Below are 23,804 nucleotides of genomic sequence, written 5' to 3' on the forward strand. Positions count from 1 at the left end.
AAGTTGAGGCCTTTGTCAAACATCCAACGTGGCTTTCAGGTCAACACTTCCTGTTAAAGCCTGATAATGAGTGGCCTGTCAGTTCACAAAACAGTCAACTTTCCCCTGAAAATCCTGAGGTCAAGAAAGCGGCCGTAGTTAGTCTAATACAGGCAAATGCAGAGCCGGTTTTGTAACTGCTCCAATGTTTTTCCTCCTGGACACGTTATAAGAGATCCGTGGCTTGGATCCTGAGAATAAAAGACTGTCTTTTGTCCTGCGCGAAGAAGAGGAGACAATTACTTCTGACTGTGGGACAGTCAGACTTCCTCAGGAAGGAACAGGGAGAGAATATGACCAAGTTTAAAAGGAGCACCATAGCCAAGAGTCTTAAGGTGGAGGAGTTGGACCAGGCTGAGCTGGCTATTGTCAAATACTGCCAGCGGAAACGATTCCCTGAGGAAGTAGCCAATTTGGAGAAAGGTCGGCCAATTAAGATCGAAAGCTCTGCCCACAACTTCAAGATGGAGTTCTCAGGGTTGGTGGTCGACTCATCAGATCATCTATGCCAATGGAGGTGAAGCATCCTGTGATTTTGTCAAAGGATCTTCATGTTTCAAAGCTTCTCCTTTGACACATAGATCAACAAGTGGGACATGGTGGTCGCAACTACATGTTATCAAAGTTGAGAGAAAGATACTGGATAACTGGTGTAACGACAGCTATACGAAAGGTGCTATCCAAGTACTACCTGTCGCCGCCTAAATGCTGTTCCTGTTCGCCAGCAGATGGCTGACTTACCCCTTGAAAGAATCGTGCCTGATGAACCACCATTCACTCGTGTTGGTGTAGATTACTTCGGGCCATTTGAAGTAAAGAGCAGAAGAAGTGTGTTTAAGAGATATGGAGTGATTTTTACCTGCCTGGCAATCAGAGCAATCCATCTTGAGATCGCACCATCACAGGATACTGCCTTTTTTATTAATGTACTCCAGAATAGGCCAAATTCGGGAACTCCGCTCTGATAATGGCACCAACTTAATAGGTGCAGAGTGCGAACTGAGGATTGCTATTGAGCAGTGGAACAGAAAGCAGATTATGGATGTCATGCTGCAAAAAAGGAATTTGTGAGGCTGAGGCTATTATCAATGGCCGGCCTATCACTAAGGCCTCTATGGATGTGAACAACCTGGAAGCATTGACTCCAAATCACCTGCTGCTGTTAAAAACCTTACCATCCTTACCACTAGGAGTCTTCCAACAGGCAGACACGTATACACCCAGAAGATGGAAACAAGTCTAGTCAAGTTCTCCGAGAGAAAAGAAAAAAAAAGAAAAAGAAAAAAGGAAACAAGTCTAATATATGTCCAATCTGTTCTGGAAAAGATGGGTGAAAGAATACTTACCCCAGCTGCAGACGAGGCAGAGATGGACAGGAGCAAGAAGGAACATTGACGTTGAAGATCTTGTGCTCATCGTGGACAGCACAGTGCCTAGAAATGCATGGCCGATGGGAAGAGTTGTCGAAACCTTTCCGGACAGAAGAGGATTTGTCCGTCAAGTACGGATAAAAACCCGTACTAACTGCCTGGACCGGCCTATTACAAAGATTTGTTTGCTGCAGGAGGCTGAGGCTGACTAAAGAAGGGCTGTCATCAATAGAGTCTTTTGATCTTATGGACACTTCAATAACTCGATTGTGGATTACTTTAGATTTTTCTTTTTTTTGCTAAATTTTTTTTGTTACAATGACAATGGACTTGCATTTATTTGATACTTTACTCGGGGACATCTTGAAAGTGAAGAAAGATCCAATAGACCAACATGATTCGTGAACACTGAGTGGCGGGCTTTTAGATTTTTTTTTTTTATTATTATTGCTGCTCCTCATCTATTATTTGTTGATGACATTGCTATTTGTAATTATTAAGTAATAATTAAGGAGCTGGTGTGTAGGCGCCATAGCAGATGTCATGTGGTGTGTGTGTGTGTTGTTGCTGTGATGCGTGGGTGTTGGGGTCACATGACAGGTGATATATGCCGGGAGCTTCAAATAGACGCGCTTCCCGGTAGTACGTGTGATTGAGTCGAGCTGTGTAGCCGTATTTTTTGTTGACCGCATGATGACACAAACGCATCGCACATGAAATGTTGATCCGCATGGCACATGAAATGTTGATCCGCATGGCACATGAAATGTTGATCCGCATGGCACATGAAATGTTGATCCGCATAGCATTGCTCCACCATTCAAGTTGTGTGTGATCGTGAAAGGCTGATTCAACTAAACAAAGAGCATTCAAGACTCGTGCCTCTTTTGACAAGCCGACATTGCGACACAGCGCGTCAGCAAGTACAGGACCCAGATGGCCGATACATTATTATTCAGGTGACTATATTTAATAAAATATATACATTTGGTAATTTATATGCCCCTAATAATGATGATCCGGCCTTTTTCCATGAATTTTTCTCTCAGCTGTTTCATTTAGCAAACTATACTTAAATCCATTAATAGACCGTTCTAATAATACAACATGTAGGCGATTACAATCTGCTAAAGTAATAGGGGAATATATGGATGATTTTGGCCTTGTCGACAGCTGGAGACTTAAAAACCCAAATAAGAATTTACCTTCTTTTCTGCTGTGCACCGGTCTTTTTCAAGAATTGATTATTTTCCATCCAGCCATCCATTTTCTTGACCGCTTTTTCCTCACAAGGGTCGCGGGGGTGCTGGAGCCTATCCCAGCTAGCTTCGGGCAGTAGGCGGGGTACACCCTGAACTGGTTGCCAGTCAATTGCAGGGCACACAGAAACGAACAACCATACTCACAATCACACCTATGGACAATTTGGAGTGTTCAATTAACCTGCCATGCATGTCTTTGGAATGTGGGAGGAAACCGGAGTACCCGGTGAAAACCCACGCAAGCACGGGGAGAACATGCAAACTCCACCCAGGAAGGCCGAAGCCCGGACTTGATCTCACGTCCTCTGCACTGGGAGGCGGACGTGCTAACCAGTCAGCCACCGTGCTGCCGAATTGATTATTTTCTTACAAATAACTCTATTGCTGATAAAACTGTTACAAAAATACATCCTATTATTATTAGCGACCATGCACCAGTCTCCCTTTCCCTACAAGTTGATTATACCTTTAAACCACCACCAACATGGCGTTTTAACATCTCACTGCTAAACGACGCAGAGTTTGACAAAATTATAAGAAAAGAGTGGGCAGACTTTTTGGAAATAAATGACTCTCCAGACCTATCGCCATCTCTTCTCTGGGAAGCTGGGAAAGCAGTAATTAGAGGTAAAATTATATCATATTCATCTTATAAAAAGAAACAGGATCAAAAATTTGAAAAAGACTTGGAAGATAAAATTAAACAACTGACGGATGAGTACGCAATAAACCCAAATAACCAAATATGGACTGACTTACAAAATACAAAAATACAGTTAGACGATATGCTAACTAAAAAGACAGAGTTTATAATAAAACAATTGAGATACAACAACTTTGAATATAATAACAAATCAGGTAAATTTCTTGCAAACCAACTTCAACGCAATCGGGAAAAATCTCTTATAATGGCTATTAAAGGAAAAACTGATGAATGCACACAATCACCAGAAGAAATTAATAAAAAAAATTACAACTATTATCGTAACCTATACTCAGAAACTAACAAGCCTAACCCTGAGCATATTGAAGCATTCCTCAGTAGCTTAAATATACCTCAGTTAACTACTGAATATAAAGATATGTTAGATGCGCCACTCACTAACGAGTTGTACAGTGCTCTAGATAGTATGCCTAATGGCAAAGCACCTGGCCCGGATGGTTATCAGGCTATATTTTTTAAGCACTTCTGGTTAATGCTTGCTCCACTATTCTTAAGAGTAGTAACATAAATCAAAACTAATGGTTACATACGCCCACACATGAATACAGCAGCAATTAAACTTTTATTAAAGCCAGAAAAAGACCCCACCCTTCCATCAAGTTACCGTCCGATTTCACTAATTAACACTGATATTAAAATTATCACTAAGGCTTTCACATCTAGACAAGAAACAGTAATCTCGACAATCATTCATAGCGACCAAACAGGCTTTATTAAAAATCGTCACTCTACTAATAATATTAGGAGGCTCTTTAACCTTATTAGCATGTCACAGCGGCATGATAAAAAGGCAGTTATTGTATCATTGGATGCAGAAAAAGCTTTCAACAAAGTTAACTGGTCCTTCCTCTTTGCTGTTTTAAATAAATTTGGCTTTGGGAAATCATTTATCCACTGGGTGTCAGTATTATATGATTCTCCTAAAGCTACAGTTACTACTAATGGGATTATATCTCAGAGTTTTACTCTACAGAGAGGCACAAGACAGGGATGCCCACTGTCCCCTTTATTATTTGCAATATTTATTGAGCCACTTGCACAAACTAAATTCTCACAGTTATCAGATTATTCTATTAACTGGACAAAATCAACACTTCTACCTATTACAGAAAATTCATGGAACCCTGCAAGCCAGGACCCACACTACTCATTTCCTTTAGGTAATTTAAAATACTCAGGCATAAAAATCTCACCTAAATTAACTGATTTAATTCATTTAAACTGAACTCCACTTCTGGATAACATTTATAGTGACTTGGAACGCTGGAATAATCTTCCTATTTCTCTAATAGGACGAATAGCCACCATTAAAATGAAAGTTTCACCCAAAATAAACTATTTTTTCTCAATGATTCCATTTAAACCTACGGCTAACTGGTTCCAGTTGTTGGACTCAGCCATTACAAAATTTTACTGGAATAAAAAAAAAGCAAAGATTAGTCTATCTACTCTTCAGAAAAGAAAATCCAAAGGTGGTCTAGAGGCACCAAACTTTATGTACTACTATATAGCTAACCAGCTACAATATATCATTCTATGTGCACAACCCAACAGAGATACTAACTGTTGGCTGGATCTAGAACAGAAGGATTATAATAACCTCAGACTTCTAGATTTACTCTTTATTACAACATCGATTTAGCGACATTTTTAAAAACCCAATGATTTCCGCCACCCTGACTGCCTGGTGGAAGGCACTAGAAATTACAAAAGCCCAAGTGGAGCCCTGTGGGCTCTCTCCCCTATGGCATAACCCCGACTTTCAACTTTATATCATATACATCCTTGCTCCAAAAATATAAAATAAAAAACGGAAATTTTTTACATTATCGACAAGTCAAAAATATGATAAAGAAACAAATTCCAACACTTCGGGGTACGCTCCAACCGCCTGTTTTAGCTAAAGATATTACCAAGCTTTCTCCGACAACAACAAAAAAACTTTCAAAAATATATGTTACTTTCATATACTGATAAAATGTCTTTACCCATCTCAAAATGGGAGACAGACTTGTCTATAGCTCCGGAATCTGACTTTTGGATTCAAGTTTGTGAAAACGCATTTAAAATGACAAAACACACAAATTTACAACTTATCCAATATAAAATTATTCATAGAACATACATTACTCAATATATGATGAAGAAAATGGGACTCTCAGACTCCGACATTGTCAAACACTTGTCTCCAGTGTTTACAAAACACTACAGACACTTATTTTCATGCTTTATGGTTATGTACTCCGGTTATGTATTTCTGGACTAAAATCTTAGAAAAACTTTCCGCTATCTTGGACTGTAGGATACCTTTATCTCCAAACTTGTGTTTGCTAGGCGACCTAACAACAACTGACTTATCACATAAACAATTTCAATCTACACTTGTAGCCCTTACTATCGCAAAAAAAACAATCCTTGTTAACTGGAAAAATAAACAAACTCTGAATATCGACCATTGGTCTAACCTCCTCATAAATCACATTTTAATGGAAAAAATATCTGCCTCAAATAAAAACCAAATATCAAAATTTATCGAAACATGGTCTACGTATATAGAATATTTTAACCTAATTCTGGTTCCTTAATTCTGCCTGTTAGCGAGAGCCACCACATCGTGATAACTTACATTGATGTTTCTGTATTTGGCAATTTGTAACTATTGGTTGTGTTTTTATAGTCAGGAAACCAGTTGCTGCCAACAGGATCGAGCAGATTCACCTCCAATGGGCACTAAGGGTTAATATTCGGATTCACTGCATGCCAGGGGGTTAATTCTATAGGTGCTGTCCCCCCCTGGCTGGGCGTGGGCGGGTCTGCCCCTCTGTTGGCTGCTGGGTGGTGGCTGCGTCTTAGCCGTTCCCTGGGTCTCTTGGGGGGTGCTGCGTTGCGGGGTTCTCCCTGGTGTCCGGTGACGCGGTTCGGGGCCTGTGGGCCGCCGGGGTGCACCACATACACTCACTGACATGCCTGGGAGGCGGGTGGATCGGAGCATGCCGATATCATTTCCCTCTGCTCCGGTTCACCTGCTCCCAATTTTAATGCACCGCACACACACACTTGTATATACACTGTGTGGGGTCACACACAGGCGGTGCCTGGGTGCGGGGGATCCCCGGGGGCTGGGGGGGCTGCCGGTTGGTGGGGGTGGGGTCAGGGGGAGGGGAGGCTTGTTTGGGTGGTGGTGGCGGGGGGGGGGATGCTGGGGGTGGGAGGGTGTCTGGGGGTTTGGGGGCGGCTGGGGCTGGGTTGGGGTGGATGGCGGGGGTGGATGGGGGCGGGCGGGTCGTGGGTGGAGCGAGCGCTGTGGGCCGGTGGGGTTCCTGGCGGGCCTGCAGTGCCCCGTCCTGCTGCGTTGGGTTGGAGACGCGGGCCGCGTTGGGGTGGGGGGCGCTCCTGCTCCTGGGTTTGCTCTCCGGCCGGTGGGCTCTGCGGGGCCTGGGGGTTGTCCTTTGGCGCTGCCGCGGCCTGGGGGGCCCTGAGGTGTTGCGCTTGCTCTGTTCTAGCAGGGGTCGACGGCTCCCCTCTTTGGTGGAGATTTTCATGCACGCCAGATCCACCACACCAGCATCTATCGAAACTCAGACACAATCTTCCTCAGGTCATTGAATCGGTGGAGGCTGGTGTCTGTGGATCTCACTCCGCTTCGTCTGTCCTTCCTACCTTTCCTCAGTCTCTCCTTTGGTCTCTTGAGGTCTCCCTGATTTGTAGAAATTTAGATGTCTCTGGGGTTGGTGAAGGACTCTGGTTGGTGGCCTGGGGGGTGGTGTCTGGTCGGTGCTGGATTTCACTTTCCTTTCTTTTCTTTGGTCCTTTCTCGGGTTTCGGCCTCACGACTCTGGCTGGAAGTGTTTGGTTTAGGGAAATGGTATGGGATTTTTTTATTTTTTTATAGGTTTTAGGTGAACTAACGAATTCACGCACGCACGCACGCACATACACATATTCACCCACATACAAAAAAAAATGTATATAGAAAAAAAGGAGAGCAATGATGATGACATGTCAAATCGGTAAAATTACAGAATGAACAATACTGAGCTCTCCAGGGAAAAAAAAAAAAAAAAAAAGCAAGTACAGGACCCACCATCTCTCTTTCGGAAGCGACAAGGAAGCTTGGAGTTGCTACAATCCATATCAATTTCAAACAAAACCTAACCCTAACCTTTTTATTCAATTTCATACTAAAAAAATACAGTACTGTATTGATGTAAGCCTCACCCATTTTGGTTAAGCCATGCCTACCTCCAGTTAAGCCACGCCCATTTCTGGTTTATGTCACGCCCACTCTGAATACAGATTCAGTTAGTGCTGTACTCGCTCATCCCTATTAGCCAGGGGAGCTAGCTGGCTGCCTGGAGTCTAACAAAACTGTTGCTTTGTTAAATGTCTAAAAACAGAGACCAATCACCACCAAAATTCATACGCATGTTCCTACTCTTGTCCACGCCAAGCTGTAAAAGTAAAAAACAACAAACAGCACAATCTTTTCCATTGTGTGGAGATAATGTTTTTTTCTTCATGGGAGCTTACATTATGTCAATAAAATTCCAAATAATGTTCCGATTACTTTTATATTTTCACAGACTGGGATTGACAACAGTAGAAATGTGCATATCGTCGCTGTTATGTGAATTACACTTATGTCCATTTTTGTAATTTTTTTCTTACAATGTTACGTTTTTGGGATGTGTGAGTACAGTTTCATCCCCAAAACATAAAAAAAAAAATAAGAAGAAAAATGCTATGTGTTTTTCACATAGCACACATGGGATGTCCGCGTACAGTTTCATCCCCAAAACATAAAAATTTAAATTTAAATTAAAAAAGACAGAAATGTTTTTCACATAGCAGCAATATGGATGATTTGGTGATGAATGGTCAGTGTTTTCAGGCACTATGTGACAATAGAACGTGACAAAACAAGCCAGGAAGCATATTATGATGCTTGCTTCCTTTCATAGATGACGTTGACAGGGTGAGATGGTGGAAAAAGGCTTTGCTTCTATTGTGTTTACTTTAATGTTTTGTTATTGATGAATGTCACCCCCAGCTTCCTCTAACGTTACTTATGTAAGCAAGACGTATGCTGAAGATTTAGCTCAACTCTCTTTGCAGCAGTACACGTTGAAACAATTGGTTAGTGGAACCGATTGGATTACAAACATTTGCCGATACTGCCTGGACCGTCATGGGAATACATGGCAACGTATGCTCTAAGGTAGGATGTCTTTCAAAACACGGACATTCTTGTACTTTCGTCTTTTATTGCTTGCTATGTGCATTTATCAATTGTGAATTAGAGGTGAATAATCTCAGGTTATTTTTAAACAAAGTAGCTAATTCCCTGACCGCGCTAGCTACGCTATCTGTGCTAGCATGTTACAACAAAAACAACAACAACAACATTGTTGATTCATCACTTATTTTCATACACTTTAACAACAATTTAAACTTTTGGGCTGCTGGGAAAGGAAAATAAGAGACCTTATGGAGGGTATTTGGAGAGATTTCAAAATCGAACATCTTGACCACAAATTTTTAGGCAGAGTTAGCCACGGCTAGCGGCTCACAAATATCACAATGGCATTATGGTAAAGCATTTTTACCATCTTACAATGACATCTTAATCAAAATTGTCAGAACACACTTTGGTAGACTTTGTCGGTTGGAAATCTTTTTAATGTATCTTTGTAATTACGGACATTTCTTTGTCGTTCCCATTCAACATTCAATGGATCGACACACAGCGTGGAGCAAATGACGGCATTTAATTACTATCTAAAAGTTTCAATTCACATCTTTGTTCGCCCAATTTTGCACCCGTGAACGGCACATGTGTGCACCATTGTGAAGCGGTTTGTGAAAATCCAGAATGAATGAAGAAAATGAATGAATCACAGTAACATGTAGTAAGCAACACGAGCGTTCCTCAGAATTTGCTTGCGTTGTATTGCTGGCCGTTTGCCACAACAAAGGCCTTCTGGGTCGATAGGTGGGGGTCGGTGACGTCATGTGAATACTGTGTATAACGTTTATTGGCACTAAGCAACTTTAATAGGGTGGTAGGAACACTGCCACACAAACACTGCCACATTATATTCTTTAGATTTGGCAACCACCTTGGCGACCACTCGTGGTAACATGAGTAAATAACAATACTGTACTGTCTGTCTCAACATGAATAAAGTTCTTTCAGCTGTAAACTTCTGTCAGTCATAAAAAGGCTATCTATTGTGGGTTCTTAATATGAATAATATTTTATTATCCACCCATTTTCTTAACCGCTTGTCCTCACAAGGGTCGCAGGGGAGGCGCTGAAGCCTATCCCAGCTGGCTTCGGGCAGTAGGCGGGGTACACCCTGAACTGGTTGTAATATTTTATTATTTTAATAATATTCTGTCAGTATTTAAAAAGAATACTACATGAAATTCAACAATATTGTATAATTATCAATATTAGTTTTCTTGTGAATTGTGAAATGTGTAAATGTACTGCAACTGAAATAATTTCCCTGCAACAATTGCAGAAAGAGTGGATGGCTATTGCAGAAAATGATGTAGATTCATATAACTATATTCAAATGAAATGTATACGAGAAATATGAAGAAACTTAAACATGATGAATACATAGAGTAACTACTAATGTATTAAACTGTACCAGTTTATACTCCACATTCCCTCTCTTTATGGCAACCGCTCTCAGTTCTCACAAAGTCAAGCTTCATTTATCCCTGGCTTACATAGTGCACTTATTCAGTACATTTAAGGAAATAACAGCAAAGTGAGAGAGTCAGAAATTGTCTATTGCCAAAACACGGGATTACTCCTGGGTGAAATTACCTTCTAAATCTACCAGTAATCTAAGAATAAAACGTTTACCTCATGGATTTGGTGTATTCCCTGGAAGAGTATTGCGTGTCTTGGTGAGCCTCACTTTGATCACTGCAATCAGCTGGAAAAACGCTTCCTGTGAATCCTCTGATTTGCCCCCCAGGCAACATGCACTGTTCTTTGCATTCAGATGTGCTGTAAGTCTTTTGTTCGATCAGAGTCATCACCTAATAAGAGCAAGACAAAAAGAGGGATTGTTTAACATCTGAGCAGATAGAATAATAAAAAATGGAGTGACAAACTGTGCATTCTTAAATATTCTAGGCTCAGTCTTACCGAATGTGTAGTGAAAGTGAGTCTGTGTTTAATACAAAATTTGTAAAATATCTGAAACAAAGTTATTGGGATACCGGTGATTAAACAGATGTCCCTATATGTGTCACTGTATTCAAAGGGAAAAAAATCTCCCATAGCATTTACGTTAGAGTGCTAGTCAGTGTATTTGTTTTGAAGAACTCAGGCCAAGGTGCAGCTCATCCAATCAATGGCCTGCCTATGTTCAAAAGGGCAAGCACAAAGAATGGAGGAAGAGACATACCTGGGCCTTATTCACACTGCATGCAAACTCAAATTTGTTCATCAAATCGGATTTTGAAGCTCTATATTTGTCAAGTTTTTGGTTTTTTTCAAATTTACTTTTTATTTAACTCTTTGACTGCCAAGCATTTTCAGAAAAGAGAACACGTGATTTAAGCATTTTGACTGATCTTTCAAGGTCCACAGAAAGTTTTGTGTTTGGACCATGGAAACACAGATACTACCAAATGAAAGATTGAACTCTCATCTTTCATCGGAAAAAAAAAGTTTGTTTCTACCCTATTCGGTTTTTAAGTAATCAACAATAGAAAATAGGTTAGTTTCACCCAAATGCTCTGTTTTGGACCAAGATACGGAGAAATCAAGCTTTTTGTGAAACGATATTATTTCATGCACTCTAGTGAATTTGACACCTTTTTTTTCCCCCATAAATGATGCCACAAACAACTAAACAGTGCTTTACTTCTGTAAAACACTACCACCAACAATGAAAAAGTGTTTTTTGATAGCAAAATACGTTTATTTACATTCAACAGTGTAACAATTTGACAAAACAATTTGGCAAACTATTTACATAGTATTGTATTATTATTTATGTGTGCAACTGTGGTACTATTTACAATTGTGTTGATGTTTCAACTACACACGTTTTTCTTTTCGTGTGGTATATTGAGTAACACTCCCCTGCGTGCAAGGGGACGCAGCAGGATTTGCAGCAGGATTTGCAACAGATTAGTTTCACTGCGATTGCCCCTTCGCGTGCAGACACTACACTTTCTTGCCGGCCTTTTTTTCCGGGGAGTAGCAGGTATATACTGCAGTGTGTGTTTGGCCATGTTGTCATCAAGTCTACTCTCAGGATCATGATACGTTGACCTGGTGTTACGCCTGGCTTCCTCATGTCCTTCAGTTCCTACACCGAGTGGTAAGAGATGTTCTGATCCATCTTATCCACTCCATTCATGGTGGCATCGTAGTCCAGAACCAGTGTCTTCTCCGTGATCAGACTGTACTCACTCCTCCGATGAATATGCATTGGACTCGGGGTACTCTTCATTGTCCGATTGAACGTCCGCCTGTGCAGAAGTGCTCAGTTGTGCACCACGTTTTCCGGCGTTAGCATCACTAGCCGGTGAGGCTTTATGACGTGATCAAAGCCGCCGCGTCAACGCTTCCAACTTCGGCGTCAACCTCGGAGTCACCATCATCAATGTGCTCTTTAGCATTGGTCGATGCTTTTCATCTTTGAAAAAATGCTCAAGCGTGAGCTGCTTGCATCCGGTCGCCATTTTCGCTTCCTCAGCCATTCTCCCCTCAACACTCTAGCTCCGCCTCACGTCTTCTACTGACTCCTACCCGATCTTGTCCAAAGAGTCATCGCTGCCATCTAGTGCCCATAAATAGTCATTATACTAACTCGATCTGCTTGATACTTTCAGCACAGATAGCCAAGGCTTTCCTCCACCCGTTTCCCCCCCAAAAAATATATATATACATAGTTAACTCTTTTACTGCCAAAGACGTTAAATGACGTTCTGCAAAAACCTACAGAGAAGCACCAAAGACGTTAAAAGACGTCCACCCATTTTTTTTGTTTTGTTTTGAAACGGGTGGAGTAAAGCCTTGCCCAGCTGTGGTGAAAGTTTCAAGCAGGTCTAGTGAGCCTAATGACTATTTTTGGCCCCTAGAGGGCAGCGATGACTCTCTTTTGACAAGATTGGGTAGGCGTCAGTAGAAGACGTGAGGCGGCGCTAGAGGGGACAATGGCTGGGGAAGGGAAGAGAACATGGCGACCGGTTTGCAAGCAGCTCACGCTCGAGCATTTTTTTTCAAAGACGAAAAGCATCGACCAACGCTAAAGAGCACATTGATGACGACGATGATCATCATCGATGATGATGATGATGACTCCGAGGTTGGAAGCGTTGACGCGGCAGTAGAAGACATGAGGCGGAGCTAGATGGTTAAGGAAGCGAACAATGGCGGTTGCAAGCAGCTCACACTTGGGAATTTTTTTCAAAGACGAAAGGTATCGACCAACGCTAAAGAGCACATTGATGACAACGATGATCATCATCGATGATGATGATGGTGACTCCGAGGTTGACGCCGAAGTTGGAAGCGCTGACGCGGCGGCTATGACGACGTCATAAAGGTTCACGGGCTAGCGATGCTAACACCGGAAAACGCGGAGCACAACCGAGCACGCTCAGGCGGACGTTCAATCGGACGACGAAGAGTACCCCGAGTCCCATGTATATTCATCGGAGGAGTGGGTACTGTCTGCTACTTGCTATTCCCCGGAAAAAAAGGCCGTCAAGAAAGTGTAACGTCTGCACGCGAAACGGACAATCGAAGTGAAACGTATCTGTTGTGCAAATCCTGCTCCCTCTCCTTGCACGCAGGGCAGTGTTACAAAAAGAAAAACTGTATTTGAAACATCCACATAATTGTAAATAGTACCACAGTTGCACACATTTGTAAATAGTTTGTGAAATTGTTTTGTCAAATTGTTACATTGTTGAATGGAAATAAACGTATTTTGCAATCCAAAAACACTTTTTCATTGTTGGTGGTGGTGTATTACAGAAGTAAAGCACTATTTAGGTGTTTGTGGCATCATTCATGGACAAAAAGAAGTGTAGAATTCACTAGAGTGCATGAAATAACATTGTTTCACAAAAAGCTCTTTTTCTCCGCTTTTTGTTTCAAAACAGAGCATTTCGGTGAAACTAACCATTTTCTATTGTTGATTTTTTTTTTCTGATGAAATATGAGAGTTCAATCTTTCATTTGGTAGTATGTGTGTTTCCATAGTCCAAACACAACATTTTCTGTGGACCTTGAAAGATCAGTCAAAATGCTAAAATCGGCTGGCACTGGCGACATCCCGTTTCTGAAAACGTCTGGCAGTCAAAGAGTTAACGTCTTTTAACGTTTTTGGCGGCACTCATTTGGATTTTACTAAACGTTATTAAACGTTTTTGGCGGTCAAAGAGTTAAAATCACATTCACACAACTCACAATTATTAAAAAATGTACAACATTCTCTTGCTTTTCCATTTTCCATAAACAATAAGAACATTGAACCAAAAAACCGAGGAGCCAGGAACCTATTTCACCATTAAATTTGCTACGCCAAAAAAAAAAAAAGAGTGCAAGAGTGGACATTTAACAAAGTCACCTCATACAGGCTTAACATACTCGTACAGGCTTAACAAACTCCATTTAGACCAAGTTGAGTAAAACACATTTGGCTGTAGCTTTATTGAGAAGGAAATCTTCTCCATAACAAAATTGTCCCCAACTACATCGACCCAGTCATCTATAGTTGATCTTTCAGGTTTGAGCCATTTTCTTGTTAGTGCTTTCTTACTTGCCGCTAGCAGAATTTACCAGCCCAATTCCCAAAAAGTTGGGACACTATACAAATTGTGAATAAAAATCGAATGCAATTATGTGGAAGTGACAAATTTCTATATCTTGTTCAGAATACAACATAGATGAAAGGTCAAAAGTTTAATTAAACTGAGAAAATGTATAATTTTAAGGGAAAAATATGTTGATTATAAATGTCATGGTGCCAACAAATCTCCCAAAAGTTCAGACAGGTAGCAATAAGAGGCTGGAAAAATAAATTGCACTTATAAAAAAAAAAAACAGCTGTAAGACCAGTTACCACTAATGAGGTCCATTGTCAACTTGACAGCAGCACTGCTTAATACTGCGGTCTGCCCCAACCGATGGCTTCCCACCCCGACACACCCGCCCCCTCCAGTTGTGGGGTGCATTAAAATTGGAGGGGAGTTGTAGGGCGAAGACGGTGTCAAAACCCTACCCCACGCCCCCAAAGTGTGTGTTATGTGCCCTATGTGTCTGTTAACAAAGTGTATTGTGCAAAACCAGTGCCGTGAGTTAAGAGGAGCGACAGAAGGCGCACCCGCCCACCGCACACCAAACCACCCCACCCAACCCCCCACCGGGACCCCGGCAGGAAGATCGGAACAGCCAGGTGGGGCGATAGGGCTCGCCCCCCCGGATACTGGGGCCCGCTCGAGGTGCCAGGAGGCTCACCGGAGCGGGGCAGGCACAACAGTCCCACCCGCCCGTGACCGGGCCATGGATGGAGCCCCCGGCCCAGGGGAGGGGGAGGAAGGCGGACAGGGGAGGGGGACGGGATGGGGAGAGGAGAGGACAAGATGGGTAAGGGCAGCAGAGAGAGGGGGGAGGAGGAAGGGTGACGAGGAAGAAGGGATAGGGAGGCAGAGGACGGGTGGAGGAGGGGGGAGGAGACGACAAGAAGGGCAAGGGGCGGCGACAGGGCAGCAGAGAGAGGAGGAGGAAGCGTGACGAGGGAGAAGGGACAGGGAGGCGGAGGACGGGCAAGGAGAGGCGAGGAGGAAGAGGCGGCAAGGGGGAGGGGAGAGGGATCCACGGAGCACCCCAGAGGCCTATCCGCCCCGAACCCCCCAAGAGACCCAGGGAACGGCCAAGACGTAGCCGCCACCCAGCAGCCAACAGAGGGGCAGACCTGCCCACGCTCAGCCAGGGGCGACAGCACCTATAAAGTTAACCCACTGGCATGCAGTGATTCCGAATATTAACCCTAGTGCCCATTGGAAGTGAATCTTTAGGAGTTGGTGACTGTAAGGTGTCATTTGATATAGTCTGCTCGGGGGGGGGCGCTCCCGGGTTTGCTCTCTGGCCGGTGGCCCCTGCGGGGCCCAGGGGTTGTGCCTTGGCGTTGCCGTGGCCTGGGGGGTTGTGCTTGCTCTGTCCTGGTCGGGGTCGACGGCTTCCCTCTTTGGTATTTTTTTTCTTCTTTTTTTTCCTGCGGTCTGCCCCAATCGATGCACCCCCCCCCCCCCAGTTGTGTGGTGCATTAAAATTGGAGGGGAGTTGTAGGGCGAAGACGGTGTCTCCACACTACCCCCCCCCCAAGTGTGTTATGTGCCCTATATGTCTATAAACAAAGTGTATTGTGCAAAACTAGTGCAGTGAGTTAAGAGGAGCGACCAGGTTTTAAGCATGTCAGATTCACCACACCAGCATCTATCGAAATTCAAACACAATCTGCTTCTTCCTCTGGTCGTTGAATCGGTGGAGGCTGATGTCTGTGGATCTCACTCTGCTTCATCTATCCTTCCTTCCTTTCCTCAGTCTTTCCTTTGGTCTCTTGAGGTCTCCCTAATTTGTTGGAATGTAGATGTTTTTGGGGTTGGTGAAAGATTCTGGTTGGTAACGCGGTGGGTAGTACAGTAGGTGATGTCTGGTCAGTGCTGGATTTCACTTTCATTTATTTTCTTTGATTCTTCCTCGGGTCTCCTGACAACCTCACAACTCTAGCTGGATTCTGAAGTATTTGGTGTAGGTGAACTGTATGGGATTTTTAATAGGTTTTAGGTGAATTAATGAAAAAAAAAAGTATTCATGACATTAATGTTTGTAAAAAAAATCCTCCGTCCATTTGGATTTTAATATTCTGGTTGAAGTAGTTTTTAATCTGCAAGTATCTGAAGAAGTCTTCAGAACCCAACCCATGTTTTTGTTTCAAAGTTTCAAAACGGGGCTTCAGGTGGTGGAGTGGTAACCTCACTTACCTACGATACAGGTTGGCGTGGGTTCGCTTCCCTGCCTGGGAATCCATGCTTTGTATGTTTGTGTGAGTGAGTGCAACAAAAAAAAGTTTCATATGGTTGAAATGTCCCCTTGTGGACAAATTAATTATAATCGGTTAAACCTTTTGAAATCCACAATTTGAATATGTTATCATATGTATACCTTATGTACCCTTTCCAAATAACACATTTTGAGAATTTCATCTAAGGCTACAATCATCATATTAGATTTTAGATGTTTCTTTAATGTTAATTTCCTGCTGTAATTTAATATCAAATAGTAAAGCTTTCCATGGGATATTCTTATTCGCTTTCTGCTCGTGGTCTTTCCATCCCCCTGAGTAAGTGGGTGCGTACATGCACACAAGAGGTCTCAGCTGGGCAGCGTAGAAATATTTTATAATATATAATTAATATAATAATATAATAATATATATATATATATAATAATAATATAATTCTCTGCATTGACACTAATAATCAAGGTCTCTTGTTTCTGTTGAACAACATGTTGCATTATACTCATTACTCTCCTAATACTGTCCTGTGTTTGTCTGAACTTTATAAACCCTGTCTGGTCTTTGTGTATTATTAATGGTAAAACTGATTCTAAAGGCTTCGATATGATAGATGTAAATTGCTTGTAGTCAATGTTTAGAACACTAATTGTCCAGCAATTACTACATTTCAATCTATTGTTTTCATTCTTTTGAAATGATGGATATTATTGCTTCATTCCATGATTTAGGAGTTTGGTTATCGAAGTGAGTCTGGGAGTACAGGTTTCTATAATAATTTTGGAAACATTTCTTAATTTTCGCTTGTTCATTTTCTATTTTATTATTTGTGGAATCTATAATGTTATGTATTGTTCTCTCTGCTTGTTGTTTCCTCAGTTTCTAGGAAACTACAGTAATTTCAAAGATATTCCACCAGCCTCATAATATTGTTGTTTTGTAAAGATTTTTTTTTCTGTACATCCAATGTGTTAATATCATCTATTTCCTTTTTCAATTTTTGTATTTCAGACTTTGCTTTACTTTTCAAAGTCTTAAAATGTTCCTGTTGAAGTTTTAACAGTTTCTCCTCTAAACATTCAAGTTTGTGTTGATTAGTTTTCTTCTGGTAAGCAGCTAGGCTTATAATTTTACCTCTCATAACTGCTTTGAGTGTGTCCCACAAGGTTCCGGGGAAGACTTCATCATTGTCATTAAAAGACAAATTATTTAATTGAATCCATTAATTTATCTTTAATATTTGGGTAATTTAGAATACTGTTGTTCATTCTCCAAACAGTACATATTGTTTTGCTTGTAAGGTAGACATTGACGGTGAAAGGTTTATGGTTCGAAACTGTACAAGGTCCTATATTACAACTTTTCACCAGTGCTAAATCATTTTTAAACATAAAAATATAATCCAATCGAGAGTAGACATTATGCGGGTGAGAGTAATGGGTATATACCCGTTTCGATGGGTTATTCTCTCTCCACACGTCTACTACACCTATGTCCTCCATAAGATGCAGCATATTTTTCCTCTCTTGAAAGCTCCCAGCTTCTCTTTATAACCCAGGACTTGTCCTGAGTTAATTGTAGGGCGGGTTCCTCTGGTCATTCTGCTCCTGGTCAGTTGCTTCAGCTGCTCCACGATGGTCTCTGGTGATTTGATGACTGTAACAGGAAGGCCTCTTCTGGACATGTCTTCACTCGCTTCCATGGCTGTGTCATAGGTCTTTGCGCCGTCAGCGTACTTCACCTTTAATCTCGAGGGAAAGAGAGTTTAAAATGGAATCTGATTGTTTTTCAAAGTTTTGCGGATGGTTGCATATTCTCTTCTTTTTTTCAAGATGAGAGGAGGATAATCGTCAAGAGATATGTGCTTATCTTTCCGAGTAAAGCCTCTCTGTCAAGCTTTACGAAGGATCGCTTCTTTGGTTTTGAAGCTCAAAAGCTTTCCTCTGCCTGGTCCAGCTGTGGTCACTCTCGTAAAAGTGTCCTAACAAAAACACTCATTGTAGGGGATTCACGTTCGAGGATAATCGTCAAGAGATATGTGCTTATCTTTCCGAGTAAAGCCTCTCTGTCAAGCTTTACGAAGGATCGCTTCTTTGGTTTTGAAGCTCAAAAGCTTCACGAGGATAGAGCGTGGAGAGGGTCCGCTAGGAGGCGGAGGGGCGACCGAGCTGTGAGCTCGTTCCATGGCAAAATCCTCTGCCTGGTCCAGCTGTGGTCACTCTCGTGAAAGTGTCCCAACAAAAACACTCATTGTAGGGGATTCACGTTCAGACTCTCCAGGCACGCCGTAAATTCAGATGTTTTCTCTCCTGGATCGGCTTGTCCACTAGCTTCACAATCAACTGCACCAGCTCCATCCGCCTCTTCTACATTTAGCATTCTCTCCTCCGTCTTCCCAATCCTCTCTTCCGCTTCTTCTAACCTGTTGGTCACCTTCGAGATGTCCTCCTTGATGCGTTCAACTTTGTCATTATTTTGTGTGTAAATGTCGATCAATCAAGTCAAAAAGACGGCAAAACGAGAGCAGAACAAAAATTATCGTTGGAGCTGTATGAGGCATATAAGACAGAAATCACACCAAAAAAAGGCAATACTGTTGCCATCAACAAGACGAGGGAAATAGCATGGGAGAAAAATAGCTGACAGACTAAATACATACGTACGTTACAATTGTTTCATGTTACATGTGTATTTCACATTAATTGTGTTAATCATCAATTTTATGTAAAGCACTTTGCATTGACCTACATATTCATTCTTCACTGTTACATCTCAACAGGAGCCTTCCCAGCAGTTAAAAGCGATCATGGCAACACGTCAAGGTGAAATACAAAATTGTCCTCCAAACTGGCAAGTAGCCCATAACAAAATGTTTTTAAAAATATGTCTAAATAGGTGTCGAGCTGTAAATATGATGCCTACCACAAAAAACACTGAGGCCGCTGGCACAAGTGGGAGACCTCCGCCTGCTACATTCACACCAGCAGAAGAGCTGGCGCGCTGAGCAGCAATCTGGGGCGGGTACTGATTGAGGGAATACAGGTGGGGACCTCCTCAGAAATTATTCCCCAAAGTGCTCTGGAACTACTACACTGCTTTTTGCAAAACCATGTTTTGTTTTTTAAGAAAAAGCGGATGTTAACCCAATGATAAACAAGGGAACACTGTAGTGAACCAATTAGAGAAACGAAAACATTTTGCAAATATTAAGAAGTTATTATAAATGATATAGGAATCATATGTAATGAAAGTTTGTTTAAGTGGATTGGATAACAATTTTGAGTTGTGAGCCATGAATGTCTCCACACGGGGGATATTTGGTAAACATTGTAACAACACTTAACTAACAGGAATTGGATGTTTTTAATTTTTTACGTTTTAAACTCTTTTGTGATTTGATAATTTTGTTAGAGCGATGGATTTTATTGACTTCAATGAAAGTAATACAATGTGAATATTACCAAGTACTGATTGATGATTTTCAAATTTTAAAAATGAGTTGAAATTGTTCCAGCAAAACAACTGGACGTTATTATGGCAAAAGCATTGTGCATATATATCATGTCTCTATATGGCATATTAGTTATTAGGAGTAACGAATGAAAGTCACTTTGTAAGTCATATTGTTAAGAGGAAAAATAAAAATAAATACATGACCGAGATATGACGATTATGTCAGATAGTTTGGATTCAGTTAAAATGTATATGAGAATTGTAAAAGGAACAGGGCAACTTAGCCTGCTTGAAATTTTGTGTGGTAGACTATTTAATGTGACTATTGTAAGAACCTGTTCAGCCAAGCAGTTGAAAGAAATTGTTTTAACTGACTATATGAGGAGATGTGGAAGTGAAAATCTTTAGTCAAATGCCAGATGACTCTCTGCTTCTGCAGGAAGGCCGACCTCCCATCAAGGGTTGTGACTGGGTCTTGATCAAAGGTCCAACCCAAAGTGGGGAGGTCTAAGTGTTGTTGACGACCCCGAAGGCTGTGAAGATCGCTGAACGACCCTCCTGGATTCACCTATCACACGGCACAAAACAGGTACCATTGACTAATAGCTTGTCCGGTTGCGAAGCGAAGCCTGACCGAATCAAGGTCAGAGAAGGGGAAAAGAAGCAGCTTGTCTAGCTGTGGAGAAAAGTCTGACCAAGTCAGTCAGTGAAGAGGATGGGAGCACGCTCCCCACAAGTTTGCCAAACCGCTGTGAAGTCCAGGGCCTGTCAATTGTGCAGGAAGTGTTGAAAGGGACAAATCAAGGAGACGAGTCCGTCTTCTGAATTGAACAGGAGGGTAAGATGAGATCGGACTCATTCGGGGCTGTCTTTTATTACTTTTACTTTTTGTTTTTGGGGCCATCTTGAGGGGGAGGAGAGACAGCTGGCTGATTTACTAACACTGAACAACATGTACAGAAACAATAGACAATACACACACATTAAAGCGAAGACACTGGCCAATGCTCACTGGAGCACAAACACTGGATATTACATACACACTTGATGGATCAAGTACAAGAAAAGAAAACATATTGGTGACTGACAAATATAGAGGTGAGGTGCTGGTAACCTCTCCCTTGAAAAGACAAAAAAATATATCAAAACAAAAAAATCTGATGATTTCTACCTGCAACTTAACGAGGAAATCAAGACTTGAAAGGAACGTGCGACAACATTTTGGATTGTATTGTATTGATGATTATTCCGTTATGCCTTATGATAGGAATATTTAATTTGTTTATTTAACAAACACATGGTATCGGTATGTTTTAAATGATTGTGGAGGTGATACTCAGAATTCAAGGATGTTGTATAATGTTTTCATTAGCAATAATAATAATTTGCAACACAGGTCTGATAGCTGGATATATGTATTTTTAAAACAAAATGATCAAAATTATTACGAATTGACAGAACAATATGAGGATTTGGATGACACCAATGTTTTAAGCGAAAGAAACAAAATGAGTACACGTGGATTTTTATCCCCAAAAAAATTAAGTTTGACAATATGATGTTTAAATGTGCTATTCATTTGGTAATCAGGGGAAAATGTTGGAAAAATTGTACAATTAGTTATCACATGAATAAGCACTTTACTATTTGCTGCAATGAAGAATTGCTTCTGCTTGCAATAAAGAATGCTTTGTTCTGCTCCTACATAGCATATTAAGGTAGTCGTGTCTAACAGCTGATTAACAGGAGATGATTCATGATGACTACAAGCACATTCAACCCAGCGGAATGAATTGAGCCAGTCCGCTAAGACGTCCTGTTGTCTGTTAAGAAATTATTGCAAACTTGACCACACCTGTACTCAGCACTTACATGCACATACATATAGACAAACAAGTACACTGTGTTCCAACTAAGCTGTTCCCCCCACCCCCCTGTAGAGTTGGAACACCCATGTAACCAGGGATCGCCCTGAAGAAATAAAAAGACAGGGCTTGGCAAAGTGTGCTTCAGAGTGGTAGTAGGTTGTAACTGAGGCACACCTCTGCCCGTTCTCCTCGCTAGCTTGTGAAAAGGTACAAGGTATCTTTTCTCCTTCATTGTGTTGTGTTTTTTTATGAATGTCAGCTTATCAAACCTGACATGATCATAATAATTATAAAGCACATGTGTCAAGATACGTTCCTCAAGGGCCTGAGTCCTGTATGTTTTTGAGGTTTCTCTACTCCAACGCACCTGATTCAATGATCAGTATAATTATCAGGCTCCTGCATAGCTTGCTGAATAGCTTAAATATTGACTTGACTCTGAGTCCCTCCCGGATGACCGAGCATCTCACCCTATCTGTAAGGAAGAGCAACGGACACCCTGTGGAGGAAAGTCATTTCGGCAGATTTTATACGGGATCTTGTCCTTTCGGTTCTGACCCACAGTTCGTGACCATAGGTGAGGGCAGGAACGTAGATCGACCGGTAAATCGAGAGCATTTCAACTCAGCTCCTTCTTCACCACAACAGACCGATACATAGTCTGTATCACAGCAGACGCTGCACCGATCCGCCTGTCAATCTCCCGCTCCATCTCGCCCTCGCTGAACAAGACCCTAAGATACTTGAATTCCTCCACTTGGGGCAGAATCTCATCCTCAACCCAGAGAGAGCACGTCACCCTTTTCCGACTGAGGACCATGGTCTCATATTTGGAGGTCGTGATTTTTTTCCCAACCGATTCACACTCTGCTGCGAACCAAGAGTTGGAGATCAGCCAACAGCATCACACCATCCACAAAAAGCAATGTTGAGGCCACTAAACCGGACCCCCACAACACCTCGGCTCCAACCCTCACTGGAAACGAATTTGACTTACTGCCGGCAATGCGGACCAAACTCTGACACCGGAGGGCTCGGTACCCCGTACTCTTGAAGTACCCCCCACAGGAATCCCTGAGGGACACGGTCGAACACCTTCTCCATGTTCACAAAGCACATGTGGACTGTTTGAGCGAACTCCCATGCGCCCTCAAGGATCTTGCAGAGGGTGTAGAGCTGGTCCACTGTTCCATGGCCGGGACAAAAACCACACTGCTCCTCCTGAATCCGAGATTCAACTTCCCGACGGACCCTCCTCTCCAGCACCCCTGAATAGACCTTACCAGAGCCTTTAGGGACTCCGGGCGGATCTCATCCACCCCCGCGGCCCTGCCACCACAGAGCTTTCCAACCACCTCAGTGACCTCGAACCTCGAGATAGGAGAGCCCACCTCAGTGGCCTCCGACTCTGCTTCCTCAAAGGAAGACGTGTCGGTGGAATTGAAGAGGTCTTTGACGTATTCTGCCCACCGACTCTTGACGTCCCGAGTCGAGGTCAGCAGCACCCTATCTCAACTATACACATTGTTAATGGTTCACTGCCTTCCTCTCCTGAGACGCCAGATGGTGGACCAAAATTTCCTCGAAACCGTCTGGAAGTCATTTTCCATGGCCCCGCCGAACACCTCCAAAGGCCGAGTTTTTGTCTCGGGGACCACCAAAGCCGCATTCCGCTTGGCCAGCCGGTACCCGTCAGCTGCCTCCGGATTCCCGCAGGCCAAAAGGGCCCGATAGGACTCCTTCTTCAGCTTGACGGGGACAGACGTGGCAATTCCAGGTGCAGAAAGTAACAACTTAGGCGCTGATGCTAGCTAGATAGCTATCTCCCTAAAAGATAAATAAGCACCATGGGAGCTAGCTAGGGAGCGAGCTAGCTAGCACCTGGGGTTAAAGCCAAACTGTGACAGTGTTTTTACTTTCTGGACCTGGATTTGCTACCTCTATTCAGGGATTGCCGCCACGACAGGAACCGACCACCTTACGGCCACAGTTCTGATCAGCCGCCTCAACAATGTAGGCGCGGA

At 42.4% G+C, this 23,804-nt stretch overlaps 1 protein-coding gene across 2 annotated transcripts in view; it reads right to left on the reverse strand.

Moving 5' to 3' along the window:
- Positions 1–23,804, reverse strand: part of clmna (calmin a) — a 74,852-nt gene that overhangs the window by 23,317 nt on the left and 27,731 nt on the right. Inside the window, exons 10-11 of one of the 2 annotated variants that reach the window (XR_013293498.1) lie at positions 10,276–10,454; positions 1,386–1,509 (exon numbers count right to left, since the gene is read on the reverse strand). Coding sequence is in view for 1 of the 2 variants with exons in the window: in XM_077560983.1 (XP_077417109.1) it covers positions 10,276–10,454 (179 nt within the window). In the remaining variant the exon portion in view is untranslated. The remainder of the gene's footprint in view (positions 1–1,385; positions 1,510–10,275; positions 10,455–23,804) is intronic. The other variant, XM_077560983.1, reaches the window with a different exon arrangement.

The sequence above is a fragment of the Vanacampus margaritifer genome, chromosome 1 (assembly GCF_051991255.1).
Source record: "Vanacampus margaritifer isolate UIUO_Vmar chromosome 1, RoL_Vmar_1.0, whole genome shotgun sequence".
Classification (NCBI taxonomy): Eukaryota; Metazoa; Chordata; class Actinopteri; order Syngnathiformes; family Syngnathidae; genus Vanacampus; species Vanacampus margaritifer.